The following is a 19749-nucleotide window of genomic DNA, read 5'->3' on the forward strand; positions in this document are numbered from 1 at the left end:
GGGGCGTTTTTTTCCTGGCTGGGGCATGCTGGGAGTTGTGGGGCGTTTTTTTCCTGGCTGGGGCATGCTGGGAGTTGTGGGGCTTTTTTTCTGTTTAAACATGCATAGGATTGCGCTCTAGGAATTCGATTCTCATTTAGTCATACTTAAGGGTGTTGTTCAGTCGTGTCCGACTCTTCGTGACCCCACGGACCATAGCACGCTAGGCCTTCCTGTCCTGCGCTCTCTCCCGGAGTGTGCTCAAGTTCCTATTCATTGCATCGGTGATGCTATCTAGCCATCTCATCCTCTGCCATCCCCTTCTCCTTTTGCCTTCAATCTTTCCCAGCATCAGGGTCTTTTCCAGAGAGTTTTCTCTTCACATTAAAAAGGTAAAGGTGTCCCCAACCAGTCATGTCCGACTCTAGAGTGCAGTGCTCATCCCCGTTTCTAAGCCGAAGAGCCAGCGCTGTCCGAAGATGCTTCCGTGGTCATGTGGCCGGCATGACCGAACACTGAGGTGCACGGAACGCTGTTACCTTTCCCGCCGAGACAGTACCTATTTATCTACTTGCAATTTCTTGCTTTCAAACTGCTAGGTTGGCAGGAGCTGGGACTGAAGACAGGAGCTCACTCTGTCACGCGGCACCCAGGTCTCAAAACTGCTGACCTGCTGACCTTCCGGTCTGCAGTTCAGCGTCTTAACCACTAAGCCACCGCGGCCCTCTTCGCATTAGGTGGCCAAAATATTTGAGCTTCAGCTTCAGTATCTATACTTAAGGGTAGGCCCATTGAAATCAATGGGATGTTGATTCATGAGTTAATCATGACTAACTTAGGTCCCACTGATCTCAATGGATGCACTGAAAGTACGATGAAATGAGAATCCAAACCCAATGCATTTTAGGGTGCAATCGTGTGCATATTTAGACCGGAAAAAGTCCTACAACTCTTACAAAAGTTGTAGGACTTTTTCCAGTCTAAACATGCATAAGATTGCACCCTTAAACATGCATAAGATTGTACCCTTAATGGCATAAGATTCCGTCCATCACAGTCCACTTCATTAGATACATTCAGGCTTCCATTTGTCTGCCAGTTTTTACGTTTCCTCTGGAATTCCACCACTCTTACCCCGCATATGGAAATTCTACGTGCTTACCATGAGGAACCGGAAGTGAACGCTATGTGAAGCGTTAAAAAATACATATCTCTTGGTTTTCTCTTTAAAAAAAAAAAAACTGCTGCGCGCATGCGTATAGATAGGGCGCGTATGCCCCGCGACGGAAACGGAACTCACAGCGGACGCTGTTTTGCTGCCATCTTGGTAGGGTACTTAAAAGTTTTACGACGAGCTGAGAGGGAAAAAATGGGGGAAATGCAGTGACCGTACGACAGTATTCTCTTTCGGCTTTTTTTTGAGAGGGGCGCTCTGTGTACCTCCCGCTCGTATTTTGGGGGGGGGGGAGGCTCTGCCACACTCAAGATGGCTGCGGCACGCATGCCAGGAAACGAGGCAGGGGGAGGACTACGGGGCGACGGGAGGGTCACGCCGAGCTTCGCGCACGCGTGCGTTCGGCGGCGGGTCGTGCTTCGCTCCCAGCCGCGCACCGAAGATGGGCAAGAAGGGCAAAGTGGGCAAGAGCCGAAGGGACAAGTTCTACCACCTGGCCAAGGAGACCGGTGAGGACGCGGGGTGGGGGGTGCCCGTGTTACGCCAAGAAGCCCCAGCTGATGGACCCGCTGAGCCACCCCTTGCTCAGCGGAGAGGAAAAACCACTCTGTGTGTGCTCAGAGGCACCCTTCTTTTCTTGCCGCTGTCACACGAGGCAGCCAAGGCTAAGGCTGGGTGTTGCAGGACCTTTTTCCTGTCTAAACATGTATAGGATTGCGCCCTAAGAACTGGATTCTCATTTAGTCGTACTTAAGAGTAGACCCGCTGAAATCAATGGGACGTTAATCGTGGCCAGCTTAGCCCCATATTTATTTATTTATTCGTTGTGCAGCACATTCACATCGCGTTACAATAAAAACATAGAGCATAATAAATATGAAATATAAAATATAGGCAGGAAGATCACAGGCATATGTCTAGGGTAGCCCCACTGATCTTGATGGGTGCACCGAAAGTATGATGAAATGTGAATGTGAAATGTGAAAAAACCTAGCGCGTTTTTAGGGTGCGATCCTGCGCGTGTTTATAATGGCAGGATATAAATGTAATAGTAATAAACAAAAGTAAGGGCTTCGACCCCCCCACTCCCACCCCCCTTCCCTCCTCAAGAAGCCTCCACCCAGGCAGGGCCTGTTACGAAACAGCCAGTTATGTTATGAACATTTTTAAACACAGAATACTGATAAAAACCATGGCTGGTCAGTCAAGGAAGGCTTCCTGAAATAAAGATGTTTTCTGGAGGTGCTGGAAACAACACAGTGTTAGTGCCAGCTGACCTCCAGAGTCAGGGAGTTCCATGGGCAGGGAGTTCCACAGAAAGGGGGCCCCCACACTGAAGCCCCTGTTCCACATAGACTCCAATCAGGCCATGGGTCCATGCGGAACCACCAGGGCCATCCCCTCTGATGACCTCAGTGCCCAGGCAGGTTGTTAAAGGTGAAGGCACTTAAATACCCTGGTCTTTAAACACTAGTACTTAAACCTGGCCTGGTAGCAAATAGGCAGCCAGTGCAGTTCCCTCAGCAAAGGAGTTGCATGCTGAAAAGGGGCAGCTCCCAACAAGAGCCAAGCTGCTGCATTCTGCACTAGCTCCAGCTTCCGGAGCAGCCTTAAGGGTAGGCCCTCATAGAGCACGTTGTGGTAATCCAGTCTTGAGGTTACTAGCACCTGGACTACTGTGGCCAAGCTATAACTGTCCAGGAGAGGCTGTTGCTGGCGAACCAGCCAAAGCTGGTAAAAGGCACTCTGGGCCGCCATGGCCACTGGGAGCTCTTGAAACCATGACCAGGCATTCTCTTTGCAATACAGGTAGCGCATTTAATACTGCTTCCCATGTTACAGCATCCTGTATGCCTCTAGCTCTGTTTCTAACTGTAGCTGGTCTTGATGTTCCATCTCTTTTCCAGGCTTCCGCTCCCGTTCGTCCTTCAAACTCATCCAGTTAAACCGCAAATTCCAGTTCCTCCCAAAGTCACGGGCACTGCTGGATCTTTGTGCTGCTCCAGGAGGATGGTGAGTAAACAGCGAGAGGCAGGGGATCAGACATGGGGGGAGACCTATGCATGTTTGTACAGGATTACAGCAGTCTTGCTATCGACACAAGTAGAATATAGAGGGCATATGTTATTGGTAGCATGAGAGAAGCTTTGGATGAGCCTCCAATGACTATATATGCTAGTCATCCCAATGAAGAGTTCTGTGTAACCTGGAAACTTGTCCAATCCTACATCAGCAGAAATTGATTCAGTATAGGCCAGTGATATTATTGAGTATTTATATGGATTTTTTCTTAAGTGTGTAAAGTGCTTTGTAAACGGAGGCCCACGAATTTGGGGCAGTCCTGGTAGCCAGCCAAAATGTGTGCTTGCCAGGCTCCGGCCCACCCTACAGAGCGAGGGGCAGGGTCTTGAGACCCAGGGTGACTGGGTTGGAATCTCCTGCCCTCCTCTCCAGCTTAAGCTGGGAAGAGAGGGTGAGGGCACATCCCTGATGTACTGAGCCGCAGAAACTCTTAGAATGCAATGAAGTCTCACTACTTCTTTTTTTAAAAGGTATTATATTTTATTATAATTACAAGTATCAGTATATCTTATAGAAAAGATATCTGTATGTGGGAGTGGGTATACCCCCCCCAATATATATATTTACATCTAACAGTTCAAGAAAAGGAAGAGCTACAGTCTGTAATTTATAAGATATATAACATTAAACATTGGGGGAAATCTCCAAGGTTTCTAGCTTAAAGATTTTAAACCACAGGTTTGTATTAAATTGAAATAGTGCTGCAAACTAGGGAATAGCACATTCTGATTACAAAGTTGTATGTTTCATTTCCATTTATTTACAAACAAGATGTAATTTCTGACATCTCTCTCTGATTAACTTGTCAAGTTTGCTATTACAGCCTAGTCCCAGTCATCTAACTTTGGTGTTTTTTTTTATTGTTTCCAATATTTGGCATATACATCTTGCTGCTTTCTGAGAGACTCTGAGATTTAGTGGCATTGGAGAGAGACCTTGTGCTTCTTGTGAAAAGAGGGGAGCAGGCTTTCCCTGTGTCTTAAACTGGGCCTGGTGCGCTCAGGACCCACAATAACCAGATTGGAGGATACCAGTATGACTCAGGTCCACTTGTGTGAAAGAATGGTGGTTTATTGATGGGGAATGGATGCAGAGAAGAAAAGAAACAAAGAAGGCTTGCACACACCGTTTGCTCTCAGTTCAGTCACCCTGGTTCCCAGAGAAGTGACGGGCACCGTCCCACAGGGCTGGTTATCTGTGTAGGTGGCGCACCTTCCCCCTCTCAGACAAGAATAGGTAGCAGGACAATCTGCTCAGCATGTTGTAGGGCCTGGTCTCATCGTTTAGTTCAGACTGTCAGAAGACACACACAGTCACCCGTCCCTTCACCCTGAAGGAGAAAGAGGGGCCTTTCTCTCTTGGCAGCAAAATACGTTTCTCACAGCATAGGAGGAGCATCCTTATCAGTTAAAAGGTACAAACTGTACAGCTACTGTGCGAAGCGACCACTGTGCATTGTTTTAGCTTCTGTTAGTAGCAAAAAGCATGGCCTTTGCTATTTGAGAATACAGCTATGAAAACCAACTCTAAAATCATTAAAAATTTCCAACTTCTCTAGCAAATTAGCCATCCATTCCCATTCCTAGAGGGTCCTAGGAAGCAGGCAGGAGCCTCCGAACACTGTTTCCTAGGATGCTCTAGGAATGAGGTTTCTAGAGCAGGAACCATAAAGCCGATTTTTTTTCCTGGATTTTTTTCTGGGGGACCGCCAGACACAGCTCATGGGGCCTGCATACATTGCTTAGACATTTCTTTTCATGTAAGCAGTTCATAAATAAATAAATGTGGGCTCATCGATGCTCAGGGCTCGACTTGATTCTTTTTGTTCTTCCAACAGGCTGCAAGTGGCCTCAAAATTTATGCCAGTGTCCAGTCTTATTATTGGTGAGTAACCCAGAGGGGATCGAGGGAGAAGCATATCAGAAGAGCCCTGCTGCATCAGGCCAAAAGCTTTCGCCAGCCATCCCCAGCCTGGTGCCCTCCAGATGTTCTCCACTGTGCTTCTGTCAGCCCCTGCCAGCATGGCCAAAGGTCAGGGATGATGGGAGTTGTAGCCTGGAGAGCACCTGATTGGGAAGGCTGGCCCATGCAGTTGCAAGCATCCTGTTCCCCGTGATTAGGACGTCAGTGCAATAGCCCTTTGCCTCTGTTGCGTCCCTGCACCTGGCATTCAGGGGCACAATGCCTAGGCCGGCCTGCAAATGTGTTGGGACACAGTCCCCATCATCCCCAGTGCATGATGGCTAGGGATGATGGGTGCTGTAATCCAACACATCCAGAAGGCACCCGGTTTGCAGGGAAGACTGGCCTAGAGCCAGCGCAGGACCAGGGCGGGGAGGCAGGATGCGCTGGTGACGTGCACAAATGGATGGTGACTCAGCGTTTCAGAGGATTCGCAACCCTTCCTGTTCGTTATCTTCCCGTGCGTCTTGCAAGCTACGTGCCTTGCCTAAGGCCACCCAGTGAGTACATGGAAGAGAGGAGATTTGAAGCCATTACTCCATGATCCATAGGCTCAGTCTCTTTGGCATTCTGCTATGCCAGTTCTCTTCTCACAAGCCGGAAAGCAGTGAGAGGGGCTGGATGGGTGTGTGTGTTGAGCAGATGCCTGTAAAGCACACACCAGGCGTCATGGTACTTCGCACGTAAACTACATCTTGGGGGCAGAGTACATGCTTAAGGCTCCAGCTTAAATCTGTGGTATCTGTTGTTAAAACTATATCAGGCTGGAAAGAGCCGTGCATGAGGCCCTGGGGAGTTGCTGCCCGCCAGAGTGGGCGGCATTGGGTCTAATAGTCTGACTGCCTGAAAGGCAGCTTCATAGGTAACATGAAGCAAGGCGTTACAGAAGGAGGGCCGCAAGAACGGCTCTTCATGACGGCTTGGTTTGTTATTTCCTCCCCGTGCTCCACCTGATTCCCTCCCCTTCTCGTCTTCAGGGGTTGACCTGGTTCCCATAAAGCCCATCCCTAATGTGGTAGCATTGCAGGAGGACATCACCACAGAGAAGTGTCGCCAGGTAACTGCTTTTTTTCTGGTCCCCGCATGCTGATGCCTGCAGAGTTAGTTTTGACTTTCTTTTTCATCTCTGCCTGCCAGTGGGACAGTCGTTTTTATTTCTTCTTTTTTCTCCCCTCTCTCTCTTTTTTCTGGAATTTGTATACCAGCTTTCCTAAAACAAAACAACTAAGGTCCCAGCATGGTTTAACTTTAAAATATCAATTAAAAACATAAAATACAATTGGCGTAAGAGCACCAGAACAAAGTACTAATTAAAACCACAGAGTGAGATCTCACCCCCAGCCCCCTCCCCCAGGCATCATCCCCTCTGCAAGGAGACAGAGATGTTTTGCTCTTGGTGAATTTTATCACAGATTCTCTGGCACGTGGTTTGGTTACCTGTGCTCAGGGAGTGTGTACCCCTCTCTCTCTCTCTTTTTTTCCCAGGCTCTGCGCAAGGAACTAAAGACATGGAAAGTAGATGTGGTGCTGAATGATGGAGCTCCCAATGTGGGAGCCAGCTGGGTACATGATGCTTTTTCACAAGGTATGGAACCCTCTTCTATGGATGATGTTGGGGTGGGGCAAGGAGGAGACAGTTTGTGGCACATGTAGGTCTGGTCTTCTGATGCAGAAAGGCTGGCCAAACCTCACATCCAGAGCTGTGATCAAGGGTTGATTCCAGCTGCGCTGGTTGCCAGTCCATTTCTGGTCCAAATTCAGACTGCTGGTATTAACATTCAGAGCCATAAACGGCTTGGGGACCAGGTTATCTGAAGGATTGCCTCTTCCCATATGTGCATGCCTGGACTCTTCAAGGGTCCTTCTCCATGAGCCCCCACCAAAGGAAATGAGGCGGGTGGCTACCAAGAAGAGGGCCTTTTCTGCTGTGGCTCCCCAGCTGTGGAATGAGCATAGGGAGGTTTGCCTGGTGCCTACATTGTACAGCTTTGGGCGCCAGGTGAAGACCTTTTTATTCTCCCAGTATTTTAGCATTTTAAGTTCCTATTCTTTTAGCTCTGGTATTTTAAATCTGTATTTTAAATCTCTGCATTGCTGCTCGGTTTTATTCTGGTTGTCGTTTTAAGCTTTCATGTTTTATATTGTTTTATGCTGCACTTTGTGGTTTTACTTTTTGTGAACTGCCAAGAGGGCTTTGGCTATGGGGCGGTATAGAATGAAATAAGTAAATAAATAATAGCGGCCTGGCATGTAAATTCTTCCCAAGATAGGACACAGGAGTAAAAGTGAGGCTTGTGCAGCCTTTCTGTGTTTGTGGTCCTGTGTGGTGTCTGTCTTGCAAGTACAGCCTGCCAAGGTGATCCATCCACTATAAAGAAGGTGATACGTACACCTAGCTATCAAATCACACTAGAAGTTCTATACATGGCGGGATCCCTTCCGTGCCTCATTGCATCCAACCCCCAGGGCTTTAGCGAGGGTGCAAGTCTCAGTTGGTGCTATAAGATGCATCCTTGTACTGCCTTCCCTTCCCCTAATCCTGGCTGTATAGTGAGAAAGAGGGGCCAGTTTCAAAGAACAACAAACATGCCACATTTTGTGTGTGTTTAAATTGCACCAATTTTAAGTCAATCTATGCTCTGGTCTCCTCCAGATTACGCTACTGCAGAGCATTATAACTGGACTACTTTTGGAGGCTTTTTGGAAACGGCTGCTAACTGAGGCTGGCTATAGGGACCTTATGTCACCACTCCAACTATCCTGGCTGCTAGCATGTTCCCGGGGAAAGTTAAAAAAACTGGTGCTAATTGCCAGCTTCCTGAAGAACCAGCCGTTCTCCCCACACGAGCCTGCCCAACTGATGCGTTCCTCTTCAGAGGCCTGTCTCTGAGACCCACCACTTTCTAAGGGGGAGACAGCCAGTGCCCTTCTAGGTGTTGTTGGACTACAACTCCCAGCAGCTCCAGCCATCATGGCCAACAGTTGGGGTGATGGGAGTTGTAGTCCACCAACATCTGGAAGGCTGCAGGTGCCCCATCCCTGCTTTAAGCTAGGCAGGTGGTTACGGAAGAGAGGGCCTTTTAGTCACGGGGCCTTGCTCGCGGAATCCCTACTCCAGGAGATTTCCTCGTGCCGGGCACAAAGACCATCTCATTTGCCCAGGCCGTCCAGCATCTCAGCTAGCTTTCAGTCTGCAACGTTTCATGTCTGTACTGCTTTTCATTGATTTTTACTGCTCTACACTGCCTTTTATATCAAAGCGGGATATATATATAATTATAAAAAGAGGCAGAGCTCTTGTCTTAGGACTTCACTGTTTCTCACAAAATAGTAATAATGCTTAGCACTAGTGAATCACTTTCAAGCATTCAAAGGGCTTTCAGTATATTGTCTTGTAGTCCTTACAGTAACCCTGTAAGGTAGGTGAGTATTATTATGCCCATATTGCAGATGGGGGTGCTGGGATGTGTGTAAAGGAGCTGGTGGCTTGCAGCGAACTACAAGTCCACAGCCCTGGCTGATTTTCCCTTGGCATTCATTCACTAGGGATGTTGGAGAAATCTGCGATGGAATCAGATGAGTTCCTATTTCTATGAATCCGATGTACGGATTCCGCAGCAGACTGGCTTTTCCCAAGTCGGAACGGATTCCACAGACTTGTGGACCATTTTTTCAACATTCCAGAATTTTGCACAAATTTAGGAATAAAAATTACGTTTTAAAAAAACACACCACCAGCCGAGAATGAGCATTCCTCCCATAGGCTAAAGCATGAACATGCACATTTGGGGGGGATTCGCGAATTTGCGCAGATTCGGAAACTTGAAAAAAATATATCAACTCCACCTGTATCAACTCCAGCTGATACGGCAGCTGCGCCCCTTCCTTCCCGACCATCTGCTCCCATCGGTAGTACATGCCCTGGTCTCCTCTCGTTTAGACTACTGTAATGTGCTCTACGTGGGGTTACCCTTGAAGACAGTTCGGAAACTGCAGCTGGTACAGAACGCGGTGGCTCGCCTGATTAAAGGCAGCCGCCGGCGAGATCACATCACTCCAGTGCTGAAGGAGTTGCACTGGTTACCAGTTGTTTTCCAGGCCAAATTCAAGGTGTTGGTTTTGACCTTTAAAACCCTATATGGTTCTGGCCCAGCCTATCTTAAGGAGCACCTCCAGCAGCACCAGACAGGCCGCTTAACAAGATCAGCCTTGGATGGCCTTCTCTCTGTCCCATCAACCAGGACAGCTAGACTGGTGGGGATGAGGGAGAGGGCCTTCTCTGTGGTGGCCCCCACTCTGTGGAACTCTCTCCCTAGGGAACTCCGTCATGCCCCCTCTTTAATGAGCTTCCATCGTGCATTAAAAACATGGTTGTTCAGGCAGGCATTTGGGGTGGGTTAGGGTATTTTAGAAAATGTTTTTATTGTAGAATTGTATTGTTTTAAACTGTTTTATTGTATGTTGTACATCGCCCAGAGTGGCTGGGTGACCAGCCAGATGGGCGATTAATAAATTTAATAATAAATAAATAAATAATAAAAAAATCTGATTCCGTCGCTGGGCGGCTGACAGGAAAAAAAGGGCACCTGACAGTCTGCGAAACGCAGGCGTAACGGGTGTCACACGATCCGTACATCCCTAGCATTCACTCCCTCCCTTTCCCCTCTGCTCTCCCCATTCCCTCAGCGAACCTCACGCTGTCGGCACTCAAGCTGGCCTGCGACTTCTTGTCCAAGGGCGGCTGGTTCATCACCAAGGTCTTCCGTTCTCGCGATTACCAGCCCCTGCTGTGGATCTTCCAGCAGCTCTTCCGCAAGGTGCAAGCCACCAAGCCACAGGCCTCCCGCAATGAGTCAGCCGAGATCTTTGTGGTCTGCCAAGGTGAGTCCGGGGGTGGGGAGCAGGGGGCAGAGGGCACAAGCTGGGGTACCAGTGCGGTAGCAAGGAGGCCAGCAGGCAATGGCTGGATTTTACCAAACCCCCAGAGTAGCAGCATCGAGTCAAGCAGCAGCAGGGTTTTGTTGTGCCTCTGGGGCTTAGCCTTGCAGCCTGAGTGCCCTGCCAGGCTCTGCTGCGGGATATGTGGAGTGTGCTGATGTGCAGAGGGCCTTTCCCTTGCCACAGAGCAGCCACAGCATTTGCAGCCTGGAGAGGGCTGTTAGAAATCACAGCTGCAGACAGGCAGGATTTGAGCCTTGGGACTTTGCATTTCACAAATTAAGGGATGCCAGAGAGGCGCCAAGACTTAACAGTGAGGCTTCCAGGATGAGCCTTCACGGTCATCAGAGGGGCTGAGGGTGAGGCACAAGCCTGAGACTTGGATCTGTTAACGGACTTGTGCCCCCATTGTCATGGACACTGCATCGATGCATCGGCTCCCTTCTTCCTAGACCAGGTGCAATGGAAAAGGAAATGTGAAAAATTGGTGTTTCTTCCAGTAACTTTGTCTCTCCAGCTGAAACTACTATGGCTTTCCTTCCAGCAGTTAAAAAAACAAACTACACGCAGCAGAAGCAGATAGTGAGGGGTTGAAATCAACATTGCAATGTGGGCCTTATTCAGCTATAATAGGGATTCTGCAATTTTATTGGGAGACAATACTAAAGATTGTTTTTCTTCTAGTACCAAATGCTGGCTTTTGATAATGACATATGTTCTCATCCATAAAAGAAACTGTCTTTTCCTTAGGAACATGTTAATTTTGTTGATGTATTGTATGCTTTTATTCTGTTCTTCCTTTTAAAACTCAACACAGCCTACATGGGTCCTTGGGATCTCCAGTCCAGGCACGGATTGGGTCCGAAGTTGTTTCACTTCAGTTAAACAGCATCTGTATCCTCATCTATTCTTAATAGCACAACAATATGCCTGCCTACTTAGAAGAGAGTCCCAATGAATTCAATGGGATTTACTCCCAGGTAGATGGACATAGGATTGCATCCTTGAACTTTTTTATCTTTTTCCTTGATCAAGATTTGTACCTTTTTTCTGTTCCCTATTTGAGTTTTTTCTTGTGACTCTGTACATTTCCTACTTTTAATAATTAACATCACAAACAAAACGACACTATCAGATGGTCCCAGAACTTTCAAACTCAAAAAGGCAATCTTTGTTGGAGATTAATCATATGTAACTATTTTATAATCAGTTACTCATGCATTCCCATGTGTAGTGCCAGGGACTATAATGCAGCCAGCCTGCTGGAGCTAAGCAGGTTTGGGTCCAGTCAGTGCTTGGGTGGACGGCTGCTTGTGAAACCCATGTACACTTCCTTGACTTCTAGGATGCAAAAAAGTTGAATAATAAATAATAGCTTGTCTTGTCATAAATTGTCGTTTTCTTCACTGCCAACCCACTCCAGGTTATTTGGCCCCAGATAAAATTGACAGCAAATTCTTTGACCCCAAGTTTGCCTTCAAGGAAGTGGAGGTGCAGGCCAAGTCCGTGACCGAACTGGTGTCCCAGAAGAAGCCAAAGGTGAGTGGGAGGGAAATTTTAAGGAATGCTTTTGTTTCGAAATGTCTGTCTCAACTTCTGAGACAATCAGGAGCTCTGAGTAAGGTTCTCACAACATAAGATTACCCTTCTCTGACGTCAACTGGCTAAGAACAATAACCATGGGAGAAAGGATAAGGAACTGTCAAGGGAATGGAGTACTTGTAATTTCTGTCTACCTCCCTTTAGGTTTCTCCATTGGATAGTGAGCACAAATGTCCATGCTTTTGCCTGCAACCATGAGAGCTTGAATCACCCCCTTGAGCACAGGGGTACCCTATGGATTTGAGGAAGTCAATGAGCCCCCTGTTCTTAACATCTGGAATGTTGAGAGAAAAGGGTTTGGGGTTTAGGCTTGTGCATAGGGGACGTGGGGCGGGGTGGAGAACCACGACTCAAGCTGAAGTCTACACTTCATAGACTTGTCTTTCTGTTCATTTTGTCTGTCCTCCCTTCAAATAGGCGGAAGGATACGAAGATGGTGCCACGGTTCTTTATAACCGCTGCATGCTCACTGACTTTCTGAAGGCCTCAAACCCTGTGGACTTCCTGGCCAAAGCCAATGAGGTGAGGACAGGGTGGCAGTGATGGGATGTTCCACTGTGTGGGATGGGAAGGGCTGCGGCTCATCAAAATGGCAGCAGTGTTGTGCAACAGAGAACTCTGGCAAGGGCAAACCCAGATGAAGGTATGAACCAGTGAGAAAACATAAGAAGAGTCATGCTGGATCAGACCAAAGGCCCTTCTGGTCCAGCATTCTGTTCCCACAGTGGCCAACCGGATGCCTGTGAGCAGGTTGTGAGTCCAACCGCACCCTCCCGTTCGTGTTCTTTAGCAGCTGGTATTGAGAGGCGTGCTGCTTCTGACAATGGAGATAATCCACAGCCATCATGACTAGTAGACGTTGGGAGAGATCTGACTGCTTTTTCTGCTCTGCCCCTTGCCTCCTAGATTGTCTTGGACAATGAAGAGCTGGAGCGCCACAGTGCCACCTCTGAGGAAGTGCGCCATTGTTGTCGAGACATCCGTGTTCTGGGGCGCAAGGAGCTCCGGTACAGTTGGTGGCTTAAATTATAGGATTGGGATGTAGGGAACAAGGGAGGAACAAGGTCCATCTTCATGTCTCAGCTGCCGGAAAAGCCTAACCTGAGCCCCTGAACATGTGTGGCAAGAGCATAAGAACTGCTCTGCTAGGTCACACCAGCGATCGCGCCACATTTTTTCTTGCTGCAGTGACCAGCTAGATGCTATGCTTGTGTGCTTTCCCTGAGACAAACAGGGTAGTGGATGTCCCCTGTTGCTGCTTCCCACTATCTGGTCATTGGAATTTTACCGTAACTGAACATGGAGCTTCTTTTCCAGCTCTTATGGCTAATAGTCATTGATAAATTAATGGTTGATAGGCCTTAATACTCTTCTTTTTTTTAAGCCGTGATGTGATTTTAATTTTGAAAGCGTAAGTGGGACCTGCAACAAAACGTTGCAGTGTGGAATGCTCCTGTTCACTGTTCCAGCCATGCCCTCCTCCATGATACGCCATTCCATTCTCTCTCCCATCTGCTCCCCCCCCCCACAACATTCAGTCAGCAGTCTCAGTCCCCATTTAGCTGTTCCAGGAGTTCCCCCTTTGTTTTTTCTTAAAAGATTTGTTGGTATTTGTGCAAGCCTTGTGATTTTTCTGAGTTTACCGGTATCTCAGTCTTGTGCATGGATGGTGCCATTTTGGCTACATAAACAACAACTCTCATGCCTGAACATCAGAAATAGAGAGAATTATGCTGTGATCATGTGGACTGAGTATGCGCGTGGCGGGGAGGGAATGTTTTACCCATCAGTAGGTAAGCAGAGTTCAGCCAGTATGTGAGCCTATAAAGCTGCCTTTTACTGACTCAGACCACTGGTCTGTTTAGCCCAGTACAGTCTACCCTTTACTGGACTCTCCAAGGTCTCAGGCAGAGGGCCATTCTTTAACTTGAGATGCCAGGAATTAAACATCGGACCTTCTGCATACAAAGAATGTACTCTGCACTGAGCAACGGGTCTAGGAATGGGGAGATACAACCCACTCATATGTACGCTGTGATGAAAACTTTAAAAAATATATCTGTGGGCAGATAATCCAAACTCTGTGCTAAGAATTGCTGTGACCTGCATAGATTATGCAAATGGAGCACTTGGGCCTACCTTTTCTCTCTCTCTTTGCAAAATTCTGCAGTTCTCTTTAGTATTTTAGCGTCCTGTATTCTGGTCTTACCCATCATGGGATGGGACAAGCAGTTATGCAAACGACCAGATCTCCAACCTTCAGAAACCGTATGCAGAATCCCTCTGGTTTCTGAGATTTTGGCCGACATTGCCTGTGCGCTTCCAGTTTGCAGCCATAGGGGCTAGAAACTTTTTTAAAAATCAAAACACAATTCTGCCCCCAACATTGCACTATGAGCCACTGCTGCACTTATGCTGAATAATGGCACGAGCACACGGGTACAGATATGAGGACAAAGCAAGCGGAGGGGGCTTCTAGCTCTTGTTGACAGCCAGAGCGACCCCTGTGATCACTGTCAACTCGGTGTTTCTTTCAGCCCACTCTAGCTGCATCAGGGCATTGTTCGAAAATGGGTGGCTAGCCTCACGGTCTCACTGTCCTCTTTACCTTGTTCAGGGCCCTGCTGAATTGGAGGACAAAACTGAGACGGTTCCTGGTCAAGAAGCTGAAAGAACAGGCCAAGGAAATAGATATCAAGTAAGAGAGCTGGGCTGTACCCTGGATGTTCCACTTGTGGGGCAACCAGCCATAAGCTGGGGAGGGGAGATGTACAAGGTAGCAGCCGTTCCACCAGGCTGCAGCAGAGGGAGAGATGGCAAACAGGGCCGCTTCCTTGACTGTGCTGAGAGACCAGCTCCATGGCGCTTCTCCCTCCCTCAGCTGTTTCCATTCCAGCTGGTTGTCATCAGAACGGCTTTGTAACTGTAAGAATTGATGCCTGAGTTTGGTTGTCTTCCTCGTCCCTCCGCATCCCTTTTTTCCCTTTTGCGTCTTGTCTCTTGGATTGTAAACCTGAGGGCAGGGACTGTCTCAGTTCGTTACTGATCTTATGTTAAGCCACTCTGGGAGCCTTTTCGGCTGAAGGGCAGGATGAAAAGGCTTTAAATAAAGAATAACCACAAGGTCTCCTTCCCCATTTACAGCTTGAGTTCTGGCGAGGAAGGGGAAGGAGAGGAAGAAACGCAGCCCAGACAGGTGGTTCCAGCGACCCAGGGTGGAGAAGAAAAAGACGAAAAAGAGGAGGAGGAAGAGCTGGAGCTAAAACTTGCTGAGCTCAAAGCTCAAGAGATGGCAGAACTAAAGAGGTGTGTTTGGGGGCATGAGGAAAGGGGTGTTTGTGGGCCATAATTGCCACCTCTTGCTCCAACCTCAGCGATGAAGAACTGTGAAGAGAGGAACCAAGATTGGGGGCGTGGCTTCGGCATCGTAAGAACTCTTCAAAGGTGTCTTGATTGGCTGGGTGTGGAGTGCTCCCTCCCCTCTTCCTCCTCCCCTCTTCCTCCTCCCCACCCTGCTCTTCTCCCAGTTTTACGAGCCCTTTTGGGAAGCAAGAGGTTGACTCTCGTGGCTTGCATGCTCTTTTCGGTTTTTCTCCTCCCAGGTTTATGAACACAGTTGGGAAGCTGAAGGGAGGAGGGAAGAAATTGGCTACTCTCTCAGATAACAAGGGAGGGCTCACCCCCACACAGACACACAGACACGCACGCGCACGCACACACACACACACACACACACACACCCCTCTGATCCATGGCCATTGGTGGTGTTGGGAACCCCGCATACATCCATTAGAGGAAGCCAGGAACTGGCTTCTGAGAGTGGCTGGTGTGTAATGGGGTTTTTATACATCTTTGAGTATGGTGCCCAGTTCCACCGGTTTCTCCAAAGCTCAGAGGAGCTACTTTTCCGCACAGCAGCTCCTCCCAAACCACAGCCCTTTCCTAGCAGTCTTTATTTTTAAATTGAGATTTAAATTGAAGTGGTACTGAAGCATGAACCGTTACTTTAATTTGACCGATATCTACTTTTTCCACCTCCTGCAAGAGATGTGGGGATACTAAAAGTATGTCTAAATGTGAAAAAGATCAATGGGGTCTGAAATAAAAAGTATAACTAAAGTCCCCTGGATTAACCTCTGCCCATCATATGTATGGATTACATTATAAAATTTAATTGCCTGGGCATGTTCATGTACAGTTTGAATATTACCTATAGGGCTCCAAATCTATCTGTCCAATGCCTCTGGATCTACCTCTTGAAGGTTCCAATTAACATCTCCTCCTACTACAACGGCTGTTTTTGTAAATGTTTTCAATACTTTATGCATAAAGTGTAATTGGTTAATATTGGGTCTGTAAACAGAGCCAGAGGTGACCAATCCTGCTTGTTCAAACTATATCTTCCTTCCTTGTAACATACTATGTGGAGTAAAATCCAGTTCACTAATAGCCCAACTCCCCTTGATTTTCCAGACCCTGGAGCTAAATACTTATGTCCCCAGCACTGGCTATTAAGAAAGCCATCTGTAAGTTTTGCTTTATGTGTTCCTTGGAACATAAGGATTGTAGGTTTTAAATCTTTAATTACTTTAAACAGCCATGTCCATTTAATGGTGTTTCCCATTCCTTCTATATTTACAGTTGTTACTCTGATTTCTTTAACCGTTATACCTTAGTAAACAGTTCAAGCATAGAACTTCTCTGTTGGTATCCCCAGGGAAGGCAGAGTTTGTTCTTGTGATACTTTAATTTTGGAAGATATTACCCATTTTATTTTAGAGTGTGACACCTACTCTGACATTAGGAAAATATATATCCTTCCCTTGTTGGTTCGCATGAAAGGACAGTCCCCCATTGAAAAGTTATGCTTTTTATTAAATGACTTTAACAAATATGTAACTTTGTGAACTGCTGAATTTCTTGTATTGGCCTTGCACCCACATGCAAAGGCCAAGGGGATGGATGTAATACATCTATGTGAAGTTGTATAATAGCTGGTTTCTAATTACAATCAACTTTTGCTTGCTTGCTTGCTCTGTTGCTAAAAAGCACTAAGCATCCCTAATAAAGCCAGAAGAATCTACCCTCCTCCATCTTCATCCCTCCTTTATCCACTTCAAAAAGACCAGTAAAAGAAAAGCAAGAGCAGAGCTAACAAGAAGCAGCTTCGGCCTTTGGGGTGTGCGTGTAACTCTGTTTTTTCCTTCGTTGCCAGGAAGAAACGCAAAATCCTGCGTGAGCGGCGGCGCCAGCGAGAGCGTGTCGAGCTGAAGATGGATCTTCCTGGTGTTTCCGTCGCTGATGATGGTGACACAGGGATGTTCTCCCTGCGGGCTATTGGCAAGAGTCAGGTAAGCGGGAAGAATGGCAAACATACGCAGGACATGGGAGCGGTGTAAACCAGCCTTCCTCGGCCTGGTGCTCTCCAGATGGATTGGACTACAACACCCATCATCTCCAGCCAGAGCAGTGGGCAGTGCTGGGAGGGGACGATGGCAGACAGTGGTGGGTCGTAGTCTGATACATCTGGAGCACACTAGGTTAGGAACACTGGTCCACATGAGGCCAGTGTCTTGCATCAGCGAGGAGGCTGGTCCACATGAGGCCAGTGTCTTGCATCAGCGAGGAGGCTGGTCCACATGAGGCCAGTGTCTTGCAGCAGCGAGGAGGCTGGTTGTCAAGGGCTCCTTGGAGGCCTCTCTCAGTCTAATCCAGTAGCCAAGTCCAGACACAGACAAAGGGATTCCTTTCAAAGCTTTATTCTTCTTTTATAACTTAACAACTCTACCATTAGCAACTAGATCTGAGCAGCAGAGTACCTATGCCCTAAGTTGGAACAGTTGGTCCCCGTTTGAAAGGGAATTACTGGCAGATCCCTGAACTTAAGGACTAGGGAGAGTCCCTCCCCTTTTCCCTTGGATCTTCTGGGCGCAGCCGTTGTTTGCGCGCCAACCGGGCACTACGCTTTTTTTCTGCGCCCTCTATTTGGTGCCGCTCTCTGCGTCAGCGTCGCGCGTCCATCAAGTCTGCTTCCCGCACTCTGTCACTCTCTGGACTGCTATCTAAGCTAGGAATGCCGGTGGGAGGAATCTCCGTCAGCTGTGGGCCCTGGGAAGGATGAGCACGCTCCTCTCCCAGGAGCGACTGCTCTTCCTCAGAATCAGAACTACTCTGGGATTCTATGGGCTCAGTGTCCACCCTGACACTGGTCCACATGAGGCCAGTGTCTTGCAGCAGCGAGGAGGCTGGTCCACGTGAGGCCAGTGTCTTGCAGCAGGAAGGAAGCTGGTCCACGAGGCCAGTGACTTGCAGCAGGAAGGAGGCCATGCCTGTAAGGCAGATGCCCGCAGGTCCGTAGACATGCGTGCCTCTTCTGCTCCCAGCTACTGCACGAGGTGGCCCAGGGTGACATGGCAGCAGCTGATTCCTTCGTGGAGATAGCAGCAGACGCAGACCATGACCTCTCACTCTCAGAAGAGGGAGACTCTGAGGATGACGTGTCTTTGGCCAGCGAGTTGGATGACGAGGAGATGGCAGAGGTGGCGGAGCGATCCAGCCGGATGAAGCAGGCTCATGTCCCGGAAAGGTATGCGGGGAGACTGGGGGGCGCGAGATGATGGGTGCCTGCGACGCGGCTGGCTTGAGGAGGGGAAAACTGCTCCTGCGTGTGGTCTGCTCATGGGAGCAGCGTTAACATGGGAGCTGCAAGATCGCAGTTCCCTGACTCTTGCCTGACTTGCAGGGAGAGAGGAGGACTTGTGGCGTGGGGGGTGCTGGAGAAGTCAGTGCAGGAGCTCGGCATTAACCTGAGGGGCAGCTCTATGCATGCACTCGCCCACCCTGCAAATAACATGATTCCTAGAAACAGTGGGAAAGAAAATGGGGGTAGAAGGCCACCTTGCCTGTATCCTGCTCCCATCACTGTGGAGAGACAGGAACTCTGGAAGCTGCCTTATCCCGGTGAGACTATTGTTCCCCTCTATCCCCGTATTGTCTACACGGACAGGCCAGGTTTCATGGAAGGGCCTTTCCCGGTCTGACGTGGAGAGGCTGGGAACTGGACTGGGGCCTTCTGTGTGCAGAGCAGGTGGTCTGCCCTCTTCCCAAGTGTTGGGGCAATAAGGGGGCAACAGGCCCTCTGCAATTAAGCCTCAGTAAGCTGCTGAGGGGGGATTTCATTGTTCCTACCAATAGCAGCCCTTAGAAGCGGCAAGGATCTGCCTGGACCTCCAGACTCCCCACCAGCCCTATCGGTGCAAGGCTGGGTGTGTCTGCCTCGGTGTTTGGGGCTTCCCTGGAGCTCTGATTGATGTGTTGTAGAGCTGCCTGCGAGGAGGAGGAGGAGGAAGGCACGGAGGCTGGGAATCCTCTGCTGGTGCCGCTGGAGGGCAAGGAGGAGCGTGAGCAGCGTCGGGCGAGCCTGTGGTTTGGCAAGGTGAGCATCTCTGATGATGGAGACGAGTCATTCCCTCCTCCTGGCCAAGTGAGGATATAGCGCTCTTGTGGGATTGGCCCTTTGGGGATTCCGCTGTCAGGATCAGGGCCCTGTTGTTCAGGGTGGGCAGCTGTTCGGGAAGGGATGCTACGCCTTGACTTTATTTTGTGTTTCCTGCTGCCCAGGAAGCTTTTGCTGGGATCGATGACGATGCTGACGAGGCGCTGGAGATTGGGCAGGCACAAGTCCTGTCCCAGAACCGGGCAGAACCCCCGCCTGGTAAACCATATTTGGACCTGTATGTCTGGGCCTGGTGATGAATGAGAATATGGAGCTGGGGTGGAGAGGAAAGGCAACATTTGAAATGGTTCCAGGGCACTGCAAAAACTTTGGGTAGAACGTTTGCTAAACTAGTGACCTTGTATATCATAAGAACATAAGAAGAGCAAGGGCAAATCCAGATGAAGGTATGAACCAGTGAGAAAACATAAGAAGAGCCCTGCTGGATCAGACCAAGGGTCCATCCAGTCCAGCATTCTGTTCACACAGTGGCCAACCAGCTGCCGACCAGGAACCC

General features: G+C 48.6%; 1 protein-coding gene across 2 annotated transcripts in view; it reads left to right on the forward strand.

Moving 5' to 3' along the window:
* The first annotated feature begins 1235 nt into the window (after window positions 1-1235).
* Window positions 1236-19749, forward strand: part of FTSJ3 (FtsJ RNA 2'-O-methyltransferase 3) — a 28655-nt gene continuing 10141 nt past the window's right edge. The window contains exons 1-15 of one of the 2 annotated variants that reach the window (XM_084804665.1): window positions 1236-1306; window positions 3061-3166; window positions 5073-5119; window positions 6175-6254; window positions 6683-6782; window positions 9884-10078; window positions 11559-11674; window positions 12155-12259; window positions 12644-12744; window positions 14355-14435; window positions 14882-15043; window positions 16953-17088; window positions 18121-18323; window positions 19058-19172; window positions 19358-19451. In XM_084804665.1, coding sequence (XP_084660791.1) covers window positions 5095-5119; window positions 6175-6254; window positions 6683-6782; window positions 9884-10078; window positions 11559-11674; window positions 12155-12259; window positions 12644-12744; window positions 14355-14435; window positions 14882-15043; window positions 16953-17088; window positions 18121-18323; window positions 19058-19172; window positions 19358-19451 — 1513 coding nt within the window. In that variant the 5' untranslated portion in view covers window positions 1236-1306; window positions 3061-3166; window positions 5073-5094. Of the gene's footprint in view, window positions 1307-1533; window positions 1663-3060; window positions 3167-5072; window positions 5120-6174; window positions 6255-6682; window positions 6783-9883; window positions 10079-11558; window positions 11675-12154; window positions 12260-12643; window positions 12745-14354; window positions 14436-14881; window positions 15044-16952; window positions 17089-18120; window positions 18324-19057; window positions 19173-19357; window positions 19452-19749 lie in introns of those variants that run through there. The other variant, XM_084804664.1, reaches the window with a different exon arrangement.

Source organism: Heloderma suspectum, chromosome 6 (genome assembly GCF_057233095.1).
Source record: "Heloderma suspectum isolate Gila_16-S chromosome 6, 16-S_ref, whole genome shotgun sequence".
Classification (NCBI taxonomy): Eukaryota; Metazoa; Chordata; class Lepidosauria; order Squamata; family Helodermatidae; genus Heloderma; species Heloderma suspectum.